Source organism: Oncorhynchus masou, chromosome 16 (assembly GCF_036934945.1).
Source record: "Oncorhynchus masou masou isolate Uvic2021 chromosome 16, UVic_Omas_1.1, whole genome shotgun sequence".
Lineage (NCBI taxonomy): Eukaryota > Metazoa > Chordata > Actinopteri > Salmoniformes > Salmonidae > Oncorhynchus > Oncorhynchus masou.
Genome location: NC_088227.1, coordinates 18,200,213 through 18,226,743, shown reverse-complemented (window position 1 = coordinate 18,226,743; position 26,531 = coordinate 18,200,213). Strand labels below are relative to the sequence as shown.

Sequence of the window (26,531 nt, the reverse complement as noted above, 5' to 3'; positions counted from 1 at the left end):
CGCTCTGCTTGTTGCTACGCTGTGCTCCGTCTCTGTGCCTGCATTTTGTTCCTGTTAATTCTCATTTCTGCTATTCAATTAGTCCCTGTATAATATTTGCACATTGCAGAATCAGCAAAGCGCTAAATCTCTTTTTAATTGCTTGTTCCCATATAATTTGATCAGGAATTAATATTACTCTGTTAGAGCATGGCCTAATGGAGTATCTCCGACTCAAAGTTGGCTCTTTCAGAGTCACTGCTCTGGCCTAATGTTCAAACTGGCACCGGGGCCTGGGCTGCACTCTACAGAGCAAGTCCACGCTGGTATCATGGGACCTACTGTAGAGGAAACAAGACAGAGGAAGGTGAAACATGGTGACAGGTTATATTAGTAGATCAAGTCTGTGGTCCAGGGTGGATGCCCACCCTTCACACTAACCATTCACGAAGTGTCATTCACCCTCTCTAACTAAGACGTCTCAGCCTTTTTGAGCCACGGGGATGTCTGGCCTCATAGGGGGCTGCTGAGGGGAGGACGACGACTAATAATGGCTGGAACTGAGCAAATGGAACGGGTTCAATCTCATGTGTTTGATGCCGTTCCAGCCCGTCCTCCCCAATTAAGGTGCCAACAACCTGTCTTGCCTCATCAGATAAATTCCACCCTTGTGTTTCTCCATGGAACAGTATCAGTATAATGGTCTGGCATCTTGTCTCCGAGTGTCTCTCGCCCTATTGTTTTTTACATTGCATGTTAATATTGAGGAGGTCATTTCAACACACCTTGTCCATGAGGGAAGTCCCTGTAAATGGAGTTAAGTTCTCAAGCATAGCGTAATAACCAATTCATGTCTCGTGGTTGGGACGGATTGATTGCCCCTCTAAAGGACGTTTGCTGTATTTAAGACTCCTGTTATTGAGTCACTGACTGGCAACATCTTGAACGAGGGCCTTCTTCTCCTGATGATTCCATTCTCCGGATGTAGTTAGCTAAAGGATCTTCCCATGCTGTGAAATGCAAATTCGGTGACCATGGTGCAAATTCACACAAAAACCACGTATCCACCATCTGTCCTGGAATGAGAAACTAATGAAAGCCCAAGTTGTTTCAAGCAATCAGGAGGTTTGTGAAACCTATTACCTCTCCGGCATGCTCGTCTCTGCGATGATCATTAGACTGTCAAACCATGAAGTCACAGTTTGATTAAGCTTCACGTCTCTGGAAAGGAAAAAGGGGCGAGAGTGGCTCATTTTGCTGGCAGTTATAAAAAAATAAAAATAAATATAAAAAAATAACAAAATCACTAAATGAACCAAAGCAGCAGTTGCCTCTCAGTGTGAAGATTATGTTCCTTTTTTCTTTTTTTATCAAAAGTGTCAAACATTTGCAGAGTTCTTTTGGCTGAGCCCTTGGAAATGTTGACGTTGTTTGTGTGTGACACAATATACAAGTTGGATTTGCGGTGTTTTTTTTTTGTGTTCCAAATATTGAACTTGTTAAATCGAGCTCATTAGGAAAGCCATTGTTTTCTGCATCATATTGGAGTCTTGGTGTTTGAGGGATAATGGTCTCCTGCACCTGCTGCTTTCCATTCTAAGCCCATGCTGTATTGTTTCAGTGTGTTTCAATACCATTTCTGCTGTGAATCTAATTAAGAAAAGGTTCTGCTTTGGGAAATGTACAATTTCAAAACTGACCAACATGTCGGTGTAATGATTACGTTCCACAAGTATGTCCATCATACCTTTTTGACACATGATGATGGACAGACAGACACAGAAGGCTATGTTTCTCTTTCTGGTCTATTTCACCCCATCCAATACCTGCATTAAGAATGAGACCATCTAGAAGCTAGAGCCCCATTGTTACGAATCCCTTTTGGCCCGACAGTCTAGGGGGGATGGTAATGAGACTCGTAACATAACTCATGCAAATTATTATTGTGACAAAGGAAAAGTGTGAACGAAATAAGCACGACAACTGAAATCTACCGTCAAACTCTAGGTTTATTTATAAACACACGGTAATGGGGGGAGCAGGAAAAGGGGCTGGGATGGACCCAAGGAAAGAAACAATAAGTATTCAAAAACACCCCTAAGCTAGACTAGCCTACTTTAACAACAGCTAACTAACTAACCAAAAATACAGTGGGGGGTCCGCCCAGTTCTAACTAGTGTATTTAACAAAGTTCACCTACGGGTAGTGTATGCCCATGGGCGACTTGTCTTGGTTTCCCCCTTTTCCACCAGCAATCAAACACAAACACCATAACCAAAAACAATACTCACAGGTGATGACAAAGTGCTATGAGGTGCTTAAACAAAAGAGAGGTTACGACACAAAGCGAGAGTCAAACACAGAGACCTACAGACATGGCATTTACAGAGAGATTGAGCTGAGCTGAGCTGGGCTCTAGAACAAACAAATGATGGGGTTTTTAAACCATGGGGAAGGAACTGTGATAGGTCAGGAAATAGGAGGAGGTGTGTCTTCTGATTGATGATTGATTGTTGACTGATTGGGGAGTGATGATTTTCACCTGTGAGGGGAGAAGGAGAGAAAAGAAACACACACACAGGATACACACACAGGATAACTGTATCCGTAACACCCATCAAGGCTTTAATGAATATGTTTCATGCAGGTGAAAGGGAAGGGTTTTGCCAATAAACAGCTATCAGACTGCATCTATCCAAAGTTGACGCTCCCATAAAGATTTCAGTGAGTTAAGAGCTAATCCTTAGTGAATTGTGAGTCTTATCAGCGTGTAAGAAACCTGCAAAATATAATTTATCTATTTGAGATTTTATTAATTGCACCAAGTCAATCTTCACCTTCCAAGAGGATCCACTTAAATTGTATAGCGGTGCAAGATTACAGAACGGATGTTACAAAAGTTTTATGAGGTTATTTTAGAAAAAAGACAAATGTTTTTTTTCTGTCGAAAAAGCCAAGAACCAGTCAGATGCAAATCCCTCATCTGCTTAATAATCTGTCTCAGTAATTGCCCTTTAAACATTGAAAGCATCTTAATTGAAAATAACTGAAATGTGAGCGAGTAGAGCATTTTTAATGGGACTTTTCATATTACAATAACTACATAGAACAGTGACAGGACAGAATTCATAATTGCATTGCTTCAACTCATTAATCACATGATTATGCTTTAAGAGAGGATACGGTGTGGACTATGAATGTTCCTATCATGACACTGTCTGGCTGCCCATGGGAGAGCAGGGCACAGTTAACAGTAAAACAGTCAGCCTGTCAAATGTTCTCCAGGGATCCAGTGGAATATATCAACTGTGGATATGAATGAATGGAACATAACACAACGACATGATCTTGGTCATTTAACAAGATCTAATGTCACAAGTTTCCTTTCCTTCCGATCATGAGAACTCAATACTAGTGAAAATGGTGGAAACCAAATGCTGCATGTCTTTCTTTCCTATATGACTATACACTCTTAGAAAAAAAGGTGCTATCAAGAACCTAAGGGTTATTCGGCTGTCCCCATAGGAGAACCCTTTGAAGAAACCTTTTTTTGTTCCAGGTAGGACCCTCTCCACAGAGGGTTCGCTATGGAACCCAAAGGGGTTCTATGTTGAACCAAAAAGGGTTCTCCAATGGGGACAGCCGAAGAACCCTTTTGGAACCCTTTATTCTAAGAGTGTACTTCTCTATTATTTAATAACATTTCACATCAAATGCCACAGGGAAATGTATATGCCGGTAGAGATTTGTGATGTAGACTCTTAGCAACCCATATTCAGAAACCATCTTATGTATTAAATGGGATTAATGTATGTTGCCCTTGGAAAGCCTTTCTGCAAGGATAGCATTTCGCCTCTGTGTATGTCATTAATCTCCGTCCCTATTTCCAATCCATAATTAACTAAGACACATTGTGAATGTGCCAAACCAGTCTGTCACAAAGGATGCGAGGCATAATCAGGGCATTATAAGAGCGTAATTCCAAAAGGCAAAATTATTTGCATGATATCATAAATCCTGCACTGAGGTAATGGCTAACTCGGCGATTAATCAAATGCTACATTAAGAAAGATGTTTCAAACCTTTTTCTCTGGGTTTGTGGTCTCATTTCTTCATAATTGCGTACACATGCATCATGACACAGCTAAGAGGTGTGTGATTGTTTTAAGGGACCTTCTGTTTTTTGGGCTCTGTTCTCTCTTGCGTTTTGGAAATGAATTTGGTGCCACTCTGCCAACAGAAGTCAGTAAGTGTATTCTACAATGTGGTGTTCTTCATATTCTCTGGACTTTTGACAATTTGGTGTTCCTGAGAAGAAGGAATTCTTTGGAATTCAAATCTACTCTTTTGCTACATTGTACTGTAGTTGACATAGCTGATCTAATGCAGAAGTAAATCTGTGTATTAGCGATTTTGAAAGATGTTGTCTTTTCATTTGAACCCCAGGTTGACTTTGCCTTCATTGTCTGGCACAGTTTCCCAGACCGGATCGTGGGCTACCCAGCACGCAGCCATTACTGGGAAGGCAGCAAATCAAGATGGGGCTATACCTCCAAGTGGACTAATCAGTACTCCATGGTGCTCACAGGGGCTGCGTTCTATCACAGGTACAGTAACATGGTGCTCACAGGGGCTGCGTTCTATCACAGGTACAGTAACATGGTGCTCACAGGGGCTGCGTTCTATCACAGGTACAGTAACATGGTGCTCACAGGGGCTGCGTTCTATCACAGGTACAGTAACATGGTGCTCACAGGGGCTGCGTTCTATCACAGGTACAGTAACAGGGGCAGATTAAATAGTTTATTTTCCTCATCAATCTACACACAATACCCCAAAATGACAAAGCAAAAACAGGTTTTTAGATTATTTTGCAAATGTATTACAAATTAAAAACTGAAATATCACATTTACATGTGTTTTCAGACCCAGTACTTTGTTGAAGCACCTTTGGCAGCGATTACAGCCTTGAGTCTTCTTGGGTATGACGCTATAAGCTTGGTAGACCTGTATTTGGGGAGTTTCTCCAATTCTTCTTTGCAGATCCTCTCAAGCTCTGTCAGGTTGGATGGGGAGTGCTGCTGCACAGCTATTTTCAGTTCTCTTCAGAGATGTTCGATCAGGTTCAATTCCGGGCTCTGGCTAGGCTACTCAAGGACATTCAGAGAGTTGTCCCGAAGCCACTCCTGTGTTGTCTTGGCTGTGTTCTTAGGGTCGTTGTCCTGTTGGAAGTTGAACCTTTGCCCCAGTCTGAGGTCCTGTGCTCTCTGGAGCAGGTTTTCATCAAGGATCTCTCTGGACTTTGCTCCGTTCCTCTTTGCCTCGATCCTGACTAGTCTCCCAGCCGCTGAAAGACATCCTCACAGCATGATGCTGCCACCACCATGCATCACCGTAGGGATGGTGCCAGGTTTCCTCCAGATGTGACGCTTCACATTCAGGCCAAATAGTTCAAACTTGGATTCATCAGACCAGTGAATCTTGTTTCTCATGGTCTGAGAGTCTTTAGGTGCCTTTTGGCAAACTCCAAGAGGGCTGTCATGTGCCTTTTACTGAGGAGTGGCTTCCGCCTGGTCACTACCATAAAGGCCTGATTGGTGGAGTGCTGCAGGTTCTCCCATCTCCACAGAGGAACTCTGGAGCTCTGTCAGTGGCCATCGGGTTCTTGGTCACCTCCATGACCAAGGCCCTTCTCCCCCAAATCCTCAGTTTGGCACGGTGGCCAGCTCTCGGAAGAGTCTTTGTGGTTCCAAACTTCTTCCATTTAAGAATGATGGAGGCCACTGTCTTCTTGGACCTTATATATAGAGGTGTGTGCCTTTCCAAATCATGTCCAATCAAGTTGTAGAAACATCTCAATGATGATCAATGGAAACAGAATGCACCTGAGCTCAGTTTCGAGTCTCATAGCAAAGGGTCTGAATTTTAAAAAACGTGTTTTCGCTTTGTCATTATGGGGTATTGTGTGTAGATTACTGAGGATTTTGTTTTATTTGATCAATTTTCGAATAAGGCTGCAACACAACAAAATGTTACTTTCCGAAGGCACTGTGCATTCAGAACCCCTGCCTGCTCTCTGTGAGGGGTGTAGGGGCCATGATAACAGCTCAAGGATGGGAATGCGGTAACACATACCAATTTCTTTGAGCACATACAGGCAGGCAGGCACGCATGGTGGTTATATAAATCCCTAATACATATCGAGACCTGTTAACACTGTATAGCAGAAACTCTCCTGCACTTGTCACTTCGGATGAGCCTGCAGGAAGGGTACCGCATGAGGGAGGATGATGTCTTCCCTGTAACGCACAGCGTTGCGATTGCCTGCAATGACAACAAGCTCAGTCCGATGGTGCTGTGACACACCGCCCCAGACCATGATGGACCCTCCACCTCCAAATTGATCCCGCTACAGGCCTCGGTGTAACGCTCATTCCTTCTACGATGAACACAAATCCAACCATCACCCCTGGTGAGACAACTTGTTAGTGAAGAGCACTTTTTGCCTGACTGGTCCAGCGAGGGTGGGTTTGTGCCCATAGACAACGTTGTTGCCAGAGATCAAATCAAATCAAATTTTATTTGTCACATACACATGGTTAGCAGATGTTAATGCGAGTGTAGCGAAATGCTTGTGCTTCTAGTTCTGACAATGCAGTAATAACCAACACGTAATCTAACTAACAATTCCTAAACTACTGTCTTATACACAGTGTAAGGGGATAAAGAATATGTACATAAGGATATATGAATGAGTGATGGTACAGAGCAGCATAGGCAAGATACAGTAGATGGTATCGAGTACAGTATATACATATGAGATGAGTATGTAAACAAAGTGGCATAGTTAAAGTGGCTAGTGATACATGTATTACATAAGGATGCAGTCGATGATATAGAGTACAGTATATACGTATGCATATGAGATGAATAATGTAGGGTAAGTAACATGATATAAGGTAGCATTGTTTAAAGTGGCTAGTGATATATTTACATCATTTCCCATCAATTCCCATTATTAAAGTGGCTGGAGTTGAGTCAGTGTCAGTGTGTTGGCAGCAGCCACTCAATGTTAGTGGTGGCTGTTTAACAGTCTGATGGCCTTGAGATAGAAGCTGTTTTTCAGTCTCTCGGTCCCAGCTTTGATGCACCTGTACTGACCTCGCCTTCTGGATGATAGCGGGGTGAACAGGCAGTGGCTCGGGTGGTTGATGTCCTTGATGATCTTTATGGCCTTCCTGTAACATCGGGTGGTGTAGGTGTCCTGGAGGGCAGGTTAGTTTGCCCCCGGTGATGCGTTGTGCAGACCTCACTACCCTCTGGAGAGCCTTACGGTTGAGGGCGGAGCAGTTGCCGTACCAAGCGGTGATACAGCCCGCCAGGATGCTCTCGATTGTGCATCTGTAGAAGTTTGTGAGTGCTTTTGGTGACAAGCCAAATTTTTTCAGCATCCTGAGGTTGAAGAGGCGCTGCTGCGCCTTCTTCACGATGCTGTCTGTGTGAGTGGACCAATTCAGTTTGTCTGTGATGTGTATGCCGAGGAACTTAAAACTTGCTACTCTCTCCACTACTGTTCCATCGATGTGGATAGGGGGGAGTTCCCTCTGCTGTTTCCTGAAGTCCACAATCATCTCCTTAGTTTTGTTGACGTTGAGTGTGAGGTTATTTTCCTGACACCACACTCCGAGGGCCCTCACCTCCTCCCTGTAGGCCGTCTCGTCGTTGTTGGTAATCAAGCCTACCACTGTTGTGTCGTCCGCAAACTTGATGATTGAGTTGGAGGCGTGCGTGGCCACGCAGTCGTGGGTGAACAGGGAGTACAGGAGAGGGCTCAGAACGCACCCTTGTGGGGCCCCAGTGTTGAGGATCAGCGGGGAGGAGATGTTGTTACCTACCCTCACCACCTGGGGGCGGCCCGTCAGGAAGTCCAGTACCCAGTTGCACAGGGCGGGGTCGAGACCCAGGGTCTCGAGCTTGATGACGAGCTTGGAGGGTACTATGGTGTTGAATGCCGAGCTGTAGTCGATGAACAGCATTCTCACATAGGTATTCCTCTTGTCCAGATGGGTTAGGGCAGTGTGGTTGAGATTGCATCGTCTGTGGACCTATTTGAGCGGTAAGCAAATTGGAGTGGGTCTAGGGTGTCAGGTAGGGTGGAGGTGATATGGTCCTTGACTAGACTCTCAAAGCACTTCATGATGACGGAAGTGAGTGCTACGGGGCGGTAGTCGTTTAGCTCAGTTACCTTAGCTTTCTTGGGGACAGGAACAATGGTGAAGCATGTGGGAACAGCAGACTGGTATAGGGATTGATTGAATATGTCCGTAAACACACCAGCCAGCTGGTCTGCGCATGCTCTGAGGGCGCGGCTGGGGATGCCGTCTGGGCCTGCAGCCTTGCGAGGGTTAACACGTTTAAATGTTTTACTCACCTCGGCTGCAGTGAAGGAGAGACCGCATTTTTCCGTTGCAGGCAGTGTCAGTGGCACTGTATTGTCCTCAAACCTGGCAAAAAAGTTATTTAGTCTGCCTGGGAGCAAGACATCCTGGTCCGTGACTGGGCTGGATTTCTTCCTGTAGTCCGTGATTGACTGTAGACCCTGCCACATGCCTCTTGTGTCTGAGCCGTTGAATTGGGATTCTACTTTGTCTCTGTACTGACGCTTAGCTTGTTTGATAGCCTTTATGGAGGGAATAGCTGCATTGTTTGTATTCAGTCATGTTACCAGACACCTTGCCCTGATTGAAAGCAGTGGTTCGCGCTTTCATTTTCACGCGAATGCTGCCATCAATCCAAGGTTTCTGGTTAGGAAATGTTTTAATCGTTGCTATGGGAACGACATCTTCAACGCACGTTCTAATGAACTCGCACACCGAATCAGCGTATTCGTCAATGTTGTTATCTGACGCAATACGAAACATGTCCCAGTCCACGTGATGGAAGCAGTCCTGGAGTGTGAAGTCAGCTTGGTCGGACCAGCGTTGGACAGACCTCAGCGTGGGAGCTTCTTTTTTTAGCTTTTGTCTGTAGGCAGGTATCAGCAAAATGGAGTCGTGGTCACCTTTTCCGAAAGGGGGGCGGGGCAGGGCCTTATATGCATCGCGGAAGTTAGAGTAACAGTGATCCAAGGTTTTTCCGCCCCTGGTTGCGCAATCGATATGCTGATAAAATTTAGGGAGTCTTGTTTTCAGATTAGCCTTGTTAAAATCCCCAACAACAATGAATGCAGCCTCTGGATAAATGGTTTCCAGTTTGCAAAGAGTTTTAAAAAAGTTTGTTCAGAGCCATCGATGTGTCTGCTTGGGGGGGATATATACGGCTGTGATTATAATCGAAGAGAATTCTCTTGGTAGATAATGCGGTCTACATTTGATTGTGAGGATTTCTAAATCAGGTGAACAGAAGGATTTGAGTTCCTGTATGTTTCTTTCATCGCACCATGCCTCGTTAGCCATAAGGCATACACCCCCACCCCTCTTCTTACCAGAAAGGTGTTTGTTTCTGTCGGCGCGATGCGTGGAGAAACCCGTTGGCTGCACCGCTTCGGATAGCGTCTCTCCAGTGAGCCATGTTTCCGTGAAGCACAGAACGTTACAGTCTCTGATGTCCCTCTGGAATGCTACCCTTGCTCGGATTTCATCAACCTTGTTGTCAAGAGACTGGACATTGGCAAGAAGAATGCTAGGAAGTGGGGCACGATGTGCCCGTCTCCGTAGTCTGACCAGAAGACCGCCACGTTTCCCTCTTTTTCGGAGTCGTTTTTTTGGGTCGCTGCATGCGATCCATTCCGTTGTCCTGTTTGTAAGGCAGAACACAGGATCCGCGTCGCGAAAAACATATTCTTGGTCGTACTGATGGTGAGTTGACGCTGATCTTATATACAGTAGTTCTTCTCGACTGTATGTAATGAAACCTAAGATGACCTGGGGTACTAATGTAAGAAATAACACGTAAAAAAACAAATAACTGCATAGTTTCCTAGGAACGTGAAGCGAGGCGGCCAACTCTGTCGGCGCCGGAAGTATGATCTGATGTCTGAGGACCTGCCTTTACAACAGGCCTACAAGCCCTCAGTCCAGCCTCTCTCAGCCTATTGCGGACAGTCTGAGCACTGATGGAGGGATTGTGCGTTCCTGTTGTAACTCTGGCAGTTGTTGTTGCCATCCTGTACCTGTCCCGCAGGTGTGATGTTCAGATGTACCTATCCTGTGCTGGTGTTGTTACACGTTGTCTGCCAATGCGAGGACGATCAGCTGTCCGTCCTGTCTCCCTGTAGTGGCGTCTCACAGTACGGACAATGCAATTTATTGCCCTGGGCACATCTGCAGTCCTCTTGCCTCCTTGCAGCATGCCTAAGGCACGTTCACGCAGATGAGCAGGGACCCTGGACATCTTTCTTTTGGTGTTTTTCAGAGTCAGTAGAAGGCCTCTTTAGTGTCCCAAGTGTTCATAACTGTGACCTTAATTGCCTACCGTCTGTAAACTGTTAGTGTCTTAACGACTGTTCCACAGGTGCATGTTCATTAATGGTTTATGGTTCATTGAACAAGCATGGGAAACAGTGTTTAAACCCTTTACAATGAAGATCTGTGAAGTTATTTGGATTTTTACAAATTATCCTTGAAAGACAGGGTCCTGAAAAAGAGATGTTTCTTTTTTTGCTGAGTTTATATGTTTTACTCGGGAGTAGTCTACGTCTTTCAGTACAGTAAGTGCCATTTAGAAAACTAATCCGAATTCCTCACACCACTGACAGTTTTTGTATATAAGCAGCATAATAGAAAAGGAAATAACGTCTTTGTTTTTTTTCTTTTCTTTTTCCATAAAAGATTTGATTGTAAATGCAATGCCTCAACACAATGAATACAAACTATTAAGCCATGCAGCAAATTGAATTGAGAAGTATTTTCCTCTCATGAGAGATTTGAAGTCATGTCTTATCGGGCAGTTGCAGATACACTACTCTCATGGAACATGTCATTGTTGTAATCTATTGTGTGGTTTCAAAATGCCTCTATTATTCAGCTCTCAAGGGTCTGTCTACTGAGGCATTGTGATAATAGTCAAGTGGCAAGTGTTTCTACCATATTGTCACCAGTAGCAAGTGTAAAAACAATCCTATCAGATCAGCCTAATTAACAAATCTGTGTCATTAATTAGATAGCTATACTGATAAAAAAATATCAACGCAAAATGCAACAATTTCAAAGATTTGACTGAGTTACAGTTCATAAAAGTAAATCAGTCAGACAATCCCGTGGGTCGTGGTCTGTGGTTGTGAAGCCGGTTGGACGTACTGCCAAATTTTCTAAAATGACGTTGGAGGCGACTTATGGTAGAAAAATGGACGTTAATTTCACTGGCCACAGCTCTGGGGGACATTCCTGCAGTCAGCATGCCAATTGCACACTCCCTCAAAACGTGAGACATCTGTGGCATTGTGCTGTACATTTTAGGTTGGCCATTTATTGTCCCCAGCACAAGGTGTACCTGTGTAATGACCATCCTGTTTAATCAGCTTCTTAATATGCCACACCTGTCAGGTGGATGGATTATCTTGGCAAAGGAGAAATGCTCACTAACAGGGATGTAAACACATTTGTGCACAAAAGTTGAGAGAAATACGTTTTTTGTACGTATTAAACATTTCTGGGATCTTTTCTTTCGGTTCATGAAACATGGGACCAACATGTTTACATGTAGCATTTATATTTTTGCTCAGTATACATTTCCCATCCAAAGATATCAACATGAACAAAGATATCAGGCAGAGTGTGATATTCAAATCTGGAAAATGACAACGTTGACAAGATAACTGACAGCACATAGATCAATAGCTTTGCAGAGAGAAAGCCACAGAGCTTGTCTCAAAGGAAAGTCCTTGTGCTCATCTTTCCTGCATGGATGAGACCGACATATGGTGCTGACGGCAGACCTTGGCTGTGACACCTCACCTTCACGAGGCTGAAAGTGATAGCTGGGCTGATGCTGTAGAGGCCAGGAGCCCAGCGGAGCTACCAAAGAGAAGGAGGAGAGATAAGGCACGAGTCAGACTGCCTCTGGATCTAAATAGAGTGGCCCACCCCGACTGACTGACGCCCATCCCTCAGCTCAGACGTACAGGAAATGATGCGCCTGCCTTTGTCAGCCATACAGCCAGGGCCCTCAACATAATAAACAGACGGGAAATGAGACATGGTACAATCAGGGCTGCCAGAATGAGAGGGGCGAAGTGTCTCACTCTGAGAAATTAAAACATCCGTCTCTGGGTGTCGTCAGGCGGGTGGATGAGGCCACAAGGGAGGGTGGCTCTTCTCTGGGCTGGCTCCGCTCATTCTGCCGGATGGCTCCACCAGACAGATTACCATCCATATTCTGTGACTCTCAGTGAATAGAACACAACAAGGGACATTATCCAGAGAAATGGTGAACCTTCGGGAAATGGCACTGAGAATGGAATTAAGGAGATTTGATTTCCTGTGTAGTCACTGCTGTTTCCATTTGCAATATTGCACTATGCAGTATATCAATGTGTTGTCCTTTTATGAATGTATCCATCCCTCTTTCTCTCTGTGTTTCTAGGTATTATCACTACTTGTACACTCACTACTTGCCATCCAGCCTTCTCACCATGGTGGACCAGATGGCTAACTGTGAGGATATCCTGATGAACTTCCTGGTGTCTGCTGTCACGAAGCTCCCACCAATCAAAGTCACCCAGAAGAAGCAGTACAAGGAGACAATGATGCAGCAGGTACAGTAGATCTTCGTGGTAACAGTGTGTGTTTGCATGCGTTTGTGCGTACGTGTGTGTGCCTGAGCGCATGCGCGTTTGACCTGACAATCCTAGCTTGTTGAAGATGCCATCCGCCAAAACCCTGTGTTTACCCAGCATAAATCACTAACCAACGGCCAATTTCATTAGACATCAGGTATCTAGTGCTTGGGTCAGGGCAAATTTCAAGCTTTGGCGGCGGTGCCATTTGAGATTAGGGAGTAAGATTTGCGGTATCGTACCATGAGCATGGACTATTTCTATTACATCAGGTTGGAAGACTATCATTCATATTCCATTTATCCAGCTCAATGTAACATCGATAGCTTTAGGCTACGACATGATGCTCGAATTTGCCCTATACACATCATGAGGAAGCCACAGCCATGCCTACAATTGAAAGTTTAAGGTGTAGGTGCACACAGGTCATGAGACAAATTTGAGTAATCAAGGTGTCAGGCACTAACATATTTAATACCACCTTGCACGCTCTTGACTGCATGAAGTTGAGCTGGGGTGTAATTATTAGTCCAAAAAGTTGTTTTGCAACTAAAACAAGCGTTTCTATTGGACAAATTCAGATAGGTCCTTCCCCATTTTGTTCTGTTTGCTTCCGTTTAAGAAGTGTTTCGCAACATGACCAGGCGGAATGAATATAGCCATGATCACCTGCACACACAGTTCATTTTCATAGCAGCCACCTGCAGTATCATCACTTTGCGAGTTTTATCATTCCTTTTCCCATCTTTTTCTTTCTTTTTTTATTTCACCTTTATTTAACCAGGTAGGCAAGTTGAGAACAAGTTCTCATTTACAATTGTGACCTGGCCAGGATAAAGCAAAGCACTTCAACACATACAACAACAAAGAGTTACACATGGAGTAAAACCAACAGACAGTTAATAATACAGCAGAAAGATACGTCTATATACAATGTGAGCAAATGAGGTGAGATAAGGGAGGTAAAGGCAAAACGAAAAAGGCCATGGTGGCGAAGTAAATACAATATACAGTGGGGCAAAAAAGTATTTAGTCAGCCACCAATTCTGCAAGTTCTCCCACTTAAAAAGATGAGAGAGGCCTGTAATTTTCCTCATAGGTACACTTCAACTATGACAGACAAAATGAGGGGGAAAAATCCAGAAAATCACATTGTAGGATTTTTAATGAATTTATTTGCAAATTATGGTGGAAAACAAGTATTTGGTCACCTACAAACAAGCAAGATTTCTGGCTCTCACAGACCTGAAACTTCTTCTTTAAGAGGCTCCTCTGTCCTCCACTCGTTACCTGTATTAATGGCACCTGTTTGAACTTGTTATCAGTATAAAAGACACCTGTCCACAACCTCAAACAGTCACACTCCAAACTCCACTATAGCCAAGACCAAAGAGCTGTCAAAGGACACCAGAAACAAAATTGTAGACCTGCACTAGGCTGGGAAGATTGGATCTGCAATAGGCAAGCAGCTTGGTTTGAAGAAATCAACTGTGGGAGCAATTATTAGGAAATGGAAGACATACAAGACCACTGATAATCTCCCTCGATCTGGGGCTCCACGCAAGATCTCACCCCGTGGGGTCAAAATGATAACAAGAACGGTGAGCAAAAATCCCAGAACCACACGGGGGGACCTAGTGAATGACCTACAGAGAGCTGGGACCAAAGTAACAAAGCCTACCATCAGTAACACACTACGCCACCAGGGACTCAAATCCTGCAGTGCCAGCCATGTCCCCCTGCTTAAGCCAGTACATGTCCAGGCCCGTCTGAAGTTTGCTAGAGAGCATTTGGATGATCCAGAAGAAGATTGGGAGAATGTCATATGGTCAGATGAAACCAAAATATAACTTTTTGGTAAAAACTCAACTCGTAGTGTTTGAAGGACAAAGAATGCTGAGTTGCATCCAAAGAACAGCATACCTACTGTGAAGCATGGGGGTAGAAACATCATGCTTTGGGGCTGCAAAGGGACCAGGACGACTGATCCGTGTAAAGGAAAGAATGAATGGGGCCATGTATCGTGAGATTTTGAGTGAAAATCTCCTTCCATCAGCAAGGGCATTGAAGATGAAACGTGGCTGGGTCTTTCAGCATGACAATGATCCCAAACACACCGCCCGGGCAACAAAGGAGTGGCTTTGTAAAAAGCATTTCAAGGTCCTGGAGTGGCCTAGCCAGTCTCCAGATCTCAAACCCATAGAAAATCTTTGGAGGGAGTTGAAAGTCCGTGTTGCCCAGCAACAGCCCCAAAACATCACTGCTCTAGAGGAGATCTGCATGGAGGAATGGGCCAAAATACCAGCAACAGTGTGTGAAAACCCTGTGAAGACTTACAGAAAACGTTTGACCTCTGTCATTGCCAACAAAGGGTAGGTATATAACAAAGTATTGAAATACACTTTTGTTAACCTCATGAAACTCCCCATCCCGGATCCGGGATCGTGACTAAAGCCTCAGGCTCATTAGCATAACGCAACGTTAACGATTTCTGAAAATCGCAAATAAAATTAAAATAATGTGTTTGCTCTCAAGCTTAGCCTTTTCTTAACAACACTGTCATCTCAGATTTTCAAAATATGCTTTTGAACCATAGAAATTGACTAATTTGTGTAAGAGTATGCAAAGCTAGCATAGCATTTTGTGTAGCATGTAGCACGCAACATTTTCACAAAAGCCAGATAACCAAATAAATAAAATCATTAACTTTGAAGAGCTTCGGATGTTTTCAATGAGGCGACTCTCAGTTACATAGCAAATGTGCAGTTTTTCAAAAAAATATTATTTGTGTAGGACAAATCGCTCCGTTTTGTTCACGTTTGGCTATGAAAAAACCCTGTATACAGTTATAGCCTGAAGCTCATTAGCATAATGTAACGTTAACGATTTCTGAAAATCGCAAATAAAATGAAAATAATGCATCTGCTCTCAAGCTTAGACTTTTCTTAACAACACTGTCATCTCAGATTTTCAAAATATGCTTTTGAACCATAGAAATTGACTAATTTGTGTAAGAGTATGCAAAGCTAGCAATGCATTTTGAATAACATGTAGCACGCAACATTTTCACAAAAACCAGATAACCAAATAAATAAAATCATTTACCTTTGAAGAGCTTCTGATGTTTTCAATGAGGAGACTCTCAGTTACACACCAAATGCGCAGTGTTTCCTGAAAGCGTCTGTGTGTAGGAGAAATCATTCCGTTTTCTACATTGCGCCTGGCTACTGAAACGAACCGAAAATGCAGTCACCTACAACGTAAAACTTTTTCCGGATTAACTACATAATATCGACCGAAACATGGCAAACGTTGTTTGGAATCAGTCCTCAAGGTGTTTTTTCACATATCTCTTCATTGACATGCAGTTCGTGGAAGCTTGCTTTACTCTCTGTATTGTTTGGAAAAATACTGGCAGGTGACTTTTGCGCACCAATTTCGGCGCAGGACACCGGGCGGACACGTGGCAAATGTGGTCTCTTATGGTCAATCTTCCAATGATCTGCCTACAAATACGTCACAATGCTGCAGACACCTTGGGGAAACGACAGAAAGGGCAGACTCATTCCTCTTGCGTTCACAGCCATATAAGGAGATCATGACAAACAGAGCCTCAAAAATCCTTGTCATTTCCTGGATGCCATCTCATCTTGGTTTTGCCTGAAGCTCACGTTAAAGGGCACGCACAGAGAAGATCTTTGTATTTCTGGACACGTCAGAGTGTTTTCTTTCGAACAGTAGCAATTATATGCATAGTCGAGCATCTTTTTGTGACAAAATATCTTGTTTAAAACGGGAACGTTTTTCATCCAAAAATGAAATTGCGCCCCTAGAGTTCCAACAGGTTAATGACCAAATACTTATTTTCCACCATAATTTGCAAATATATTCATTAAAAATCCTACAATGTGATTTTCTGGAGAAAAAAATTCTCATTTTGTCTGTCATAGTTGAAGTGTACCTATGATGAAAATGACAGGCCTCATCTTTGTAAGTGGGAGAACTTGCACAATTGGTGGCTGACTAAATACTTTTTTGCCCCACTGTAGCAAGTAAAACACTGGAATGCTTCATTTGCAGTGGAAGAATGTGCAAAGTAGAGATATATAAATAATGGGGTGCAAAGGAGCAAAATAAATAAATACAGTAGGGGGAGAGGTAATTGTTTGGGCTAAATTATAGATGGGCTATGTACAGGTGTTGTAATCTGTGAGCTGCTCTGACAGCTGGTGCTAAAAGCTAGTGAGAGACATAAGTGTTTCCCGTTTCAGAGATTTTTTTTAGTTCGTTCCAGTCATTGGCAGCAGAGAATTGGAAGGTGAGGCGGCCAAAGTAAGAATTGGTTTTGGGGGTGACGAGAGATATACCTGCTGGAGCGCTTGCTACAGGTGAGTGCTGCTATGGTGACCAGCGAGCTGAGATAAGGGGGAAGTTGAGTTAGCAGGGTCTTGTAGATGACCTGGAGCCAATGAGTTTGGCGACGAGTATGAAGCCAACAAGAGCGTACAGCCAACGAGAGCGTACAGGTCGCAGTAGTGGGTAGTATATGGGGCTTTGGTGACAAAACGGATGGCACTGTGATAGACTGCATCCAATTTATTGAGTAGGGTATTGGAGGCTTTTGTAAATTACATCGCCGAAGTCGAGGATCGGTAGGATGGTCAGTTTTACAAGGGTATGTTTGGCAGCATGAGTGAAGGATGCTTTGTTACTAAATAGGATGCCAATTCTAGATTTAACTTTGGATTGGAGATGTTTTATGTGAGTCTGGAAGGAGAGTTTACAGTCTAACCAGACACCTAGGTATTTGTAGTTGTCCACATATGCTAAGTCAGAACCGTCCAGAGTTGCTGGACGGGCGGGCAGGTGCAGCAGCGATCGGTTGAGGAGCATGTATTTAGTTTTACTTGTATTGGAGTTGTATGGCATTGAAGCTCGTCTGGAGGGTTGTGAACACAGTGTCCAAAGAAGGGCCAGGAGTATACAGAATGGTGTCGTCTGCGTAGAGGTGGATCAGAGACTCACCAGCAGCAAAAGTGACATCATTGATGTATACAGAGAAGAGAGTCGGTCCAAGAATTGAACCCTGTGACACCCCCATAGTGACTGCCAGAGGCCCGGACAACAGGCCCTCCGATTTGACACACTGAACTCCATCAGAGAAGTAGTTGGTGAACCAGGCGATGCAATCATTTGAGAAACCAAGGCTATCTAGTCTGCCGATGAGGATGTGGTGATTGACAGAGTCGAAAACCTTGGCCAGGTCAATGAATACGGCTGCACAGTATTGTTTCTTATCGATGTCAGTTAAAATATTGTTTACGACCTTGAGCGTGGCTGAGGTGCACCCATGACCAGCTCTGAAACCAGATTGCATAGCAGAAAAGGAATGGTGGGATTCGAAATGGTCGGTAATCTGTTTGTTGACTTGGCTTTCGAAGACCTTAGAAAGGCAGGGTAGGATAGATATAGGTCTGTAGCAGTTTGGGTCAAGAGTGTCCCCCCATTTGAAGAGGGGGATGACCGCAGCTGCTTTCCAATCTTTGGGAATCTCAGACGACACGAAAGAGAGGTTGAACAGGCTAGTAATAGGGGTTGCAACAGTTTCGGCAGATCATTTTAGAAAGAAAGGGTCCAGATTGCCTAGCCCGGCTGATTTGTAGGGGTCCAGATTTTGCAGCTCTTTCAGAACATCAGCTGAACGGATTTGGGAGAAGGAGAAATGGGGAAGTCTTGGGCGAGTTGCTGTGGGGGTTGCAGTGCTGTTGACCGGGGTAGGAGTAGCCAGGTGGAAAGCATGGCCAGCCATAGAAATATGCTTATTGAAATTCTCAATTATAGTGGATTTACCGGTGGTGACAATGTTTCCTATCCTCAGTGCAGTGGGCAGCTGTGAGGAGGTGTTCTTATTCTCCATGGACTTTACAGTGTCCCAGAACTTTTTTGAGTTTGTGTTGCAGGAAGCAAATTTCTGCTTGAAAAAGCTAGCCTTGGCTTTTCTAACTGCCTGTGTATATTGGTTTCTAGCTTCCCTGAAAAGTTGCATATCACGGGGGCTGTTCGATGCTAATGCAGAACGCCATAGGTTGTTTTTGTGTTGGTTAAGGGCAGTCAGGTCTGGAGAGAACCAAGGGCTATATCTGTTCCTGGTTCTACATTTCTTGAATGGGGCATGCTTATTTAAGATGGTGAGGAAGGCATTTTTTTTTAAATAACCAGGCATCCTCTACTGACGGGATGAGACCAATATCGTTCCAGGATACCCCGGCCAGGTCGATTAGAAAGGCCTGCTCACTGAAGTTTCAGGGAGCGTTTGACAGTGATGAGTGGAGGTCTTTTGACCGCTGACCCATTACGGATGCAGGCAATGAGGCAGTAATCGCTGAGATCTTGGTTGAAAACAGCAGAGGTGTATTTTGAGGGCAAGTTGGTGAGGATGATATCTATGAGGGTGCCCGTGTTTACGGCTTTGGGGTGGTACCTGGTAGGTTCATTGATCATTTGTGTGAGATTAAGTGCATCAAGCTTAGATTGTAGGGGGGCTGGGGTGTTAAGCATGTTCCAGTTTAGGTCGCCTAGCAGCACGAGCTCTGAAGATAGATGGGGGGGGCAATCAGTTCACATATGGTGTCCAGAGCACAGCTGGGGGCAGAGGGTGGTCTATAGCAGGCGGCAACGGTGAGAGACTAGTTTTTAGAGAGGTGGATTTTTAAATGTAGAAGTTCTAATTGTTTGGCTACAGACCTGAATAGTAGGACAGAACGCTGCAGGCTATCTTTGCAGTAGATTGCAACACCGCCCCCTTTGGCCGTTCTATCTTGTCTGAAAATTTGTAGTTAGGGATGGAGATTTCAGTGTTTTTGGTGGTCTTCCTAAGCCAGGATTCAGACACGGCTAGAACATGCGGGTTGGCAGAGTGTGCTAAAGCAGTGAATAAACCAAACTTAGGGAGGAGGCTTCTAATGTTAACATGCATGAAACCAAGGCTATAAAGTCCTCAAAAGAGAGTGGAGCTAGGCACTGCAGGACCTGAATTCACCTCTACAACACCAGAGGAACAGAGGAGGAGTAGGATAAGGGTTCGGCTAAAAGCTATGAGAATTGGTCGTCTAGAACGTCCGGAACAGAGAGTAAAAGGAGGTTTCTGGGGGCGATAAAAGAGATTCAAGGTATAAGGTACAGACAAAGGTATGGTAGGATGTGAATACAGTGGAGGTAAACCTAGGTATTGAGTGATGATGATAGAGATATTGTCTCTAGAAACATAATTGAAACCAGGTGATATCATCGCATGTGTGGGTGGTGGAACTGAAAGGTTGGATAATGTATAATGAGCAGGGCTCGAGGCTCTACAGTGAAATAAGCCAATAAACGCTAACCAGAATAGCAATGGACAAGGCATATTGACATTAAGGAGAGGCATGCTTAGTCGAGTGATCATAAGGGTCCAGTGAGTAGTGAGGTTGGTTGGGGTAATGGCGATTCAGACAGCTAGCCGGGCCATCGTTAGCAAGCTAGCATAGGATGGAGGTCTGTTTTTAGCCACCTCGTGCGTTTCCGTCAGTAGATTAGTGGGGTTCTGTGTGGTAGAGGGGACCAATCCAATTGGCAAAATAGATATAGTTATAGTGACCCAAGAAAAATTGTCCGATAGACCTATTAAGATAGCTAACAATTAGTGGGCTGCAGATGGGCGTTCAAGTAACGTTGCGATGGAGGGGCCAGTTGGATAACTCCCTCGGGCAGATATTGTCGGTAGTCCAGTTGTGAAGACCCGGTGGAGTTCCGCATTATCAGTAAAACGGGTCCGGATAGGTGATTGTAGCCCAGGAGTGGCTGATGGAACACTTCAGCTGGCTGGCTCCAGAATAATTTATGTTTGCTCCGGGATCGACGTAAGCCAATAGTCACACAGATAGCAGCTAGCTAGCTAGCTGCGAGATCCAGGTGTAAATGTCCAGAGCTTGCGGTTGAAATCCGGGGATATGGAGAGAAAAATAGGACTAGTAATGTTCTGGTCTGAGTCGCGTTGTACAAAACTGGCGATATATTTTTGAGCTAAAGGTTAACTGATGACCACAAACAGTGATTAGCTGAATACTAACATTAGCCAGTAAACTGGCTAGCTTCTGGCTAGCTTCTATTGTGGATTTCAGATTTGAGGTAAATAATACTTTTTGTTTAAATTGGTGAGGTGGGTTGCATGAGAGTGTTTTGAAGTTGAGTTTTTGGAAAAGAAAATATATTAAAGATACGTGAAGAAAGATGTAAATATATATACACGGGACACGACAAGACGAGGACAAAGGACGTCTGACTGCTATGCCATCTTGGTATTGAGGAATCTTGGTATCTACACGCTTTCCTCCTCTCACCTTTTCCACCTTAGACTTCAGTGCACAACTCAACAGCTTTCTGTGACCAGGCGAAAAAACCTCTCCATCCAAACATTCATACCATAACCGCTACATAGCCTACGTCGTCACCATATTAACGGTCAAGTCAATCAACTAGAACTAACGCGTTAGTAAAATCACAATCCAAATCAAGTGTACATTCATGCAGTACAGTGTACAGCAAGCAGTTTAGCTGTTACTCTGGGAAAAAAAAGCTTACCTTGACTTAAAAGATTTTCGCTGTTGGATAACCTTAGCCAGTTAGCTAACATAAATGGCATTCCTCTGTTTGAGTCAGGTTGTTGAGTAGAACAAATTAGTTGCATTAGCTAAGTGAAAGGTAAACTAAGAAGAATGATCCTTTGATTGGATGGACAACTTGTCAGTTCATAAAGCTCTGATAGGTTGGAGAACATCTGGAAGTCTTCATTATTACTACGTTTCACCGAGGTTTTGTATTGTCAGTGTACCTAGATGACTGAAAATAGCTGTCCTGTGGCTACACCATGGTGCTACCCTAGAGGGTGCTGTTGAGGTTACTGTTGACCTGCATTGCAAAACCATGTGTTTTAATCAGCTATTTGGTGAAATTAATATTTTTTGTATGGTTTTATCTAAATATGTTTAGTTATTTTATGTTTCACTACTTTTATTTTTATGAAATTTACTGAGAAGGATGGTTCTCCCATTCCTCCTCTGAGGAGCCTCCACTGATCTCAATGTGCCTGCTAGTCTGAAATGAGCCTGAAATTGCAGCCAGAAGAGCAGCCAGACACAGAGCCTGTGATGCGTGCTGTGAGGTGGGATATGAGAGAGGAGCGACTGCAGTATTACAGACCGGTTCACTCAGGAGCCTCCAGAGAGACATGGAGGTGGACGGAGGAGGCTGCAGTGCACCAACAGTCTCCCTGTGTGATTCCCCTTCTGGTTGGTGTGCACGGGCTGAGCCTTGGCCGGCCCACGTCAGGACTGATTGATGGCCCAGCTCGGGGCAGCCCGATGACTCGCCTCTATCGGCTCTGTGATTAATGTCTTAATTGTGTAGGCAGCAGCGTACCAGTGGTGGATTTTCTCCCATCTCTCTCAACACATAGTATCTTCAGACCCTTTCCAGGCATATTCTTCCACTGCAGTTAACGGTGCTGAAACATTTGTTTCCCTGCTTCAGGATCACACTGGAAAGTTAATCGGAAACGAGAGATGTTTGCTGGAGATTTTGGCCGGCACTTTATCAGTTGATTGGTAGTTAAAAGGCAACCTTTCTTACATGTAGTTTTATTTGTGTGTATGTATACAGTAAATATGAGCTGTTGTCCTAATACCCTGGGTTCCACTCCATTCAGCAACCTTTTTATCTATTTCCAGGCCGTCTTTGGAGGGAAAACAGTTGACGTCAGACGACACGGCTCTAATGTACCATCCTCCACACAGTACACGTGTCTGCTTTTAAACTGATGCAGAGTCAGTTCGTACCGTGACCTGTGTGGGGTTGGTGTGCTGAACTGACGTATCTCCTCTGCCTGTGTGTCTGTCCACAGGGTTCTAAGACGTCCCGGTGGGCCGACCCGGACCACTTTGCCCAGAGACAGACGTGTATGAACTCGTTCAGCAGCTGGTTTGGGTTCATGCCCCTGCTGCATTCCCAGATGAGACTGGACCCTGTGCTGTTCAAGGACCAGGTCTCCATTCTGAGGAAGAAGTACAGGGACATCGAGAGGCTGTGAACCCAACACACACTCGTACACACAGAAGAAACTTGAGTGGTGTGGGTTTGGGCCAAATCTCCTTCCCAGCTGCAAGTGAAAAGAACTGCCTTTTTTGACCAGCCTGTTCAGTCAGTCAGACTGTCCGAACAATAAGTGAAATCTCTACAGAGTAATTTATGATGAAATATGCAACACCAGGACCGTTATCCAGAGGTAATGATCTTGGTTATTGAAGATGATTCATCTTCAATGTCAGTGAGTTGGACTGTGTCGATGTTGTCGTCATTGTTGTCAAAAAAAAATAATATTGTGACTTTTCACACGCTTCAACACCAGACAGATTGTCGTTGTCAATTCCTTCTCTGACAGAGGAACCAGGAAGTGAGGTCACAAAAGCCTGCAATGTGCACTCCTGTTTGGTTTCAGATATTTCTGTGGCAGTGTGATCTTAAACAAAAATGAACACAGTGCATTGTGTGTGTCCTCCATGACATCTATAAAGTTTTTCTCTAACATTGTATAATGTTGCTTTCCATTATTCATTTCTGGGGCTTATTGGGCTTTCAATTTGGAATTGTTCGATTTTTTTGGGGGGGGGTTGCTTCGTTCTCCTATATGCGCTTTAAATTGCCAAAAAAGCAAATCTGATAAAAGATGCTGAAAAGTATACAGCCTATTGTATTTATTCTCTCTGTTTCAGTGATGATGGCTGTATACAACCTGTTTAGAAGGAATTACTACCATGTTCTTCTGCCTTGGTGAAATGTTAAATATGCAAAAGTTGAACAAACAACTCTTCCCATCAAAGACCACCTCAGGACACCATCCTGATTCTCTACATCTGTTTGCTGTTGTCCTCCAGATTGTCAGTCTAAATGCTGGAGACATGCCACTCACTGTGACCCTGCCTAGCTATAAACAGGGTGTGGGTTTCTGCATCTGCTGGTGGATTTACGAGGTAGACATTGGATACTAGGTAGATAGTGCTTAGCCACGGGGGTAGGCGTGGTGATGCTACTGACAGGCATCTTTGAATTCTGTTCGAGGTTTGAAGCATCTTTCATCATGTCCCTCCAGACAACCAACCCAACCTACCCCCCCACCACCACCACCACCACCCACAGCTCAGCTGGGTCTGAGAGGAGGAGGAGACTGGCCTCTGCATGGTACTCCCTGTACACCCCTCGTCTCCGTCTCACATCCAATAATATTTACATGTTTACTTCATTATCCTTGTACTACAATACCTCTGAGCATCAAAGTCTCAATGCCTGCTGGAAGTTTCAAATAAGGTCGTAAATGTATGCGTCGTCGATGTTATTCAATCTTGCCTGTGTACAGCAAAGTATACATTGCCAACGTTATTTAAGTTAAATAATAGGCATTGATATTTTGAACATACCCGTTGTATCTGTGACTGAGGTAGTATAGTAAAAAAAAACGGTAATGAAGTTAACTTGATTATGAATAACACTGATATGAGCTTACCTTTGCAACCAGGGATTTCTTTCTGAAGGTAATGGGTTTTACACTTTGGTCTAGACACCATGCTCTGCTCAGCACATAAATAACCAATGATTTAATGAGGGGCCTAATGGCAGGCAGGCAAGAGTGTGTTTGTTTCAGTTTGGCCAAGGGGATATCTCTCTTGCCTTCTCACGATGATGCATGATAATGTCGACGCTCCCCCAGAATTTATTCAATACCGCTTCTGAGGGACCTGTCTCCTACGAGGGCCTCTCTCAAGTGGGACCCCGACAAGGCTATTTTACACCAAGTCGAGTCCATTCTGAATATGAATGAACAGGTTTAGAATATATGTATTGATCTCTATCACCCCCATAAGGGAGGGTAAGAACATTTGAGAGTATTTTTGCAAAGTGTCTTCTCTCTCCGTCTGCTCTGTTCAGAGGTAACGCAGGAGAGATGAAGAACGAGAGGAGAGGTGGTGGTGTAGGAAGGATACTGATACATACTACCAGTCATTCTGTCTGTAGTGCCTGGGGGAATAGGAATGAGGACACAGAATGAGACTGCCATTGATCCACATTGATCCAAATGGAGAGCCAGTCTTTATTTGTTTTTAGAGGAAGAGCAGGGCAAAAGTCTGTGTTCATGAATCTATTTCTGTGTCTATGAACATGTCAATGTTCTGTCGTCGAGGGGCTATTCTGAGGGTATTGGTTATAATGGCCTGAATTAGCTCTGACACATTTAGCACGTTCAACTATCATGCAGCTTGCTTTTTATTAGATTCCGTTTTCTCATTCATTACTGTGCCAGTCGAGATGGTTTTCGTATATGTCACGACATACAAGAACAGCATTTACAATTCCACACTCTTATTTGATGTCTCTGAAATGAACTTGTCCGCCCTGCAAAGCAGTTGATTCACAATGAATACAAATGTGACTGCATACTTCTAATTTAGGTGTTCGTGCAGGCTTGGTGTCATACACGCTCAGTGCTGTACATTCATATTCTACTGCCTTTATATTGAAATAGTAATAAGGTTTGCATAAATTCTTGTTTTAGCACTTTCTGTCAGTCGAACACCATGTAGGTGTAACTTGGTCAATTATTTTTAGGTTTCACTTAATTCTTGCATTCTGTCATACAGAGCACATGTTCAACTTAATTTTTAAAAAACACGTTTTCCCCATCTCAAGAGGCTGAATTTAAAAAACAAGTTCAGTGCCTATTAAGTTTAAAATATAGTAACAGTGTTGACTGTACCAGGGTTGAGTTCTTTTTTTAATCAGCCACAAAGTCCCTTGTGACGGAGGAATGGAAGCATGTTGTGTACAACAGGGCGTGGCAATTGTTTAAAAGGGAATAATTTCACTGTGTTAAAATTAGAGCTCAGTTCACGTAACAGGGTTGACCTTAGAATGAGGGACAGATGTAAATGAATCGCATGAAATACATAATTATCTTCAGGAATGACTGTCAAAGCAACAAAATTACTAGGCCTTTACAATGATGGTAAAACGTGAAGAAATGTTGGCATTACAAGTTAGTTCATTTTCCTAGAAGTAGCGTGACATTTCCTGTCAGGTGTCTGCTATCTTCAGAGGGCTAGCTACCCTTCACTGGTCTCCCCAAAGTTGATATATAGCCGTTATCTCCAGCTTGGCTGGGTGTGAGGTCAGGGAGCTTCAAATACCACCAGGCTTGGAGCCGAGGAGTTGTCAGGAAAAGAGAAAAAAAGCCAATGACTGTAGACATCAAGCCATCCCATCTCAGGGCAATATGGCAGCAAAGCCCTATGTGACATATCTGCTCAGCGCATGCCACACCGAAGCACCCAGACATACAAAAATAAAGACCCAATTCTCCGCACATCAAATGAGAGGACAAGCAGACAGCAGCTGACATTCCCCCGCCTCATAACGGGCAGTCTAAGCCCTAGATGTGTTTCGGCACATAGGTGTGCATGCAGTGACGTCTCCTTTATGGGCCCTGAAAAACCCTCTCCAGAGTCCCATTACCGTCGCAGATGGGATTTTATCAAGGTCTGTGCCTGGAGACTCATTGTGTGAACCAAAAGCTTTTCTCTCTGTGATGGTCCAAGCTCATGTTGAGGATGGCTCAGCCGTGGTCCATTTCTCCAGAGAGTGTTGCGTCATCATGGCCGTTGTTATATGTCTGTGCGTGTTTCCCTGGGGCTCAACC

The 26,531-nt window shown here is 44.0% G+C and overlaps 1 protein-coding gene across 1 annotated transcript in view; it reads left to right on the top strand.

Annotated features, from left to right (window-relative positions):
* The window catches only part of LOC135557591 (exostosin-1-like), a 257,815-nt gene extending 234,292 nt beyond the window's left edge, over window positions 1-23,523 (top strand). Inside the window, exons 10-12 of the mRNA XM_064991004.1 lie at window positions 4,426-4,586; window positions 12,562-12,733; window positions 22,689-23,523. Of these exons, the coding sequence (XP_064847076.1) occupies window positions 4,426-4,586; window positions 12,562-12,733; window positions 22,689-22,874 (519 nt within the window). The 3' untranslated portion in view covers window positions 22,875-23,523. The remainder of the gene's footprint in view (window positions 1-4,425; window positions 4,587-12,561; window positions 12,734-22,688) is intronic.
* Window positions 23,524-26,531: the final 3,008 nt, after the last annotated feature.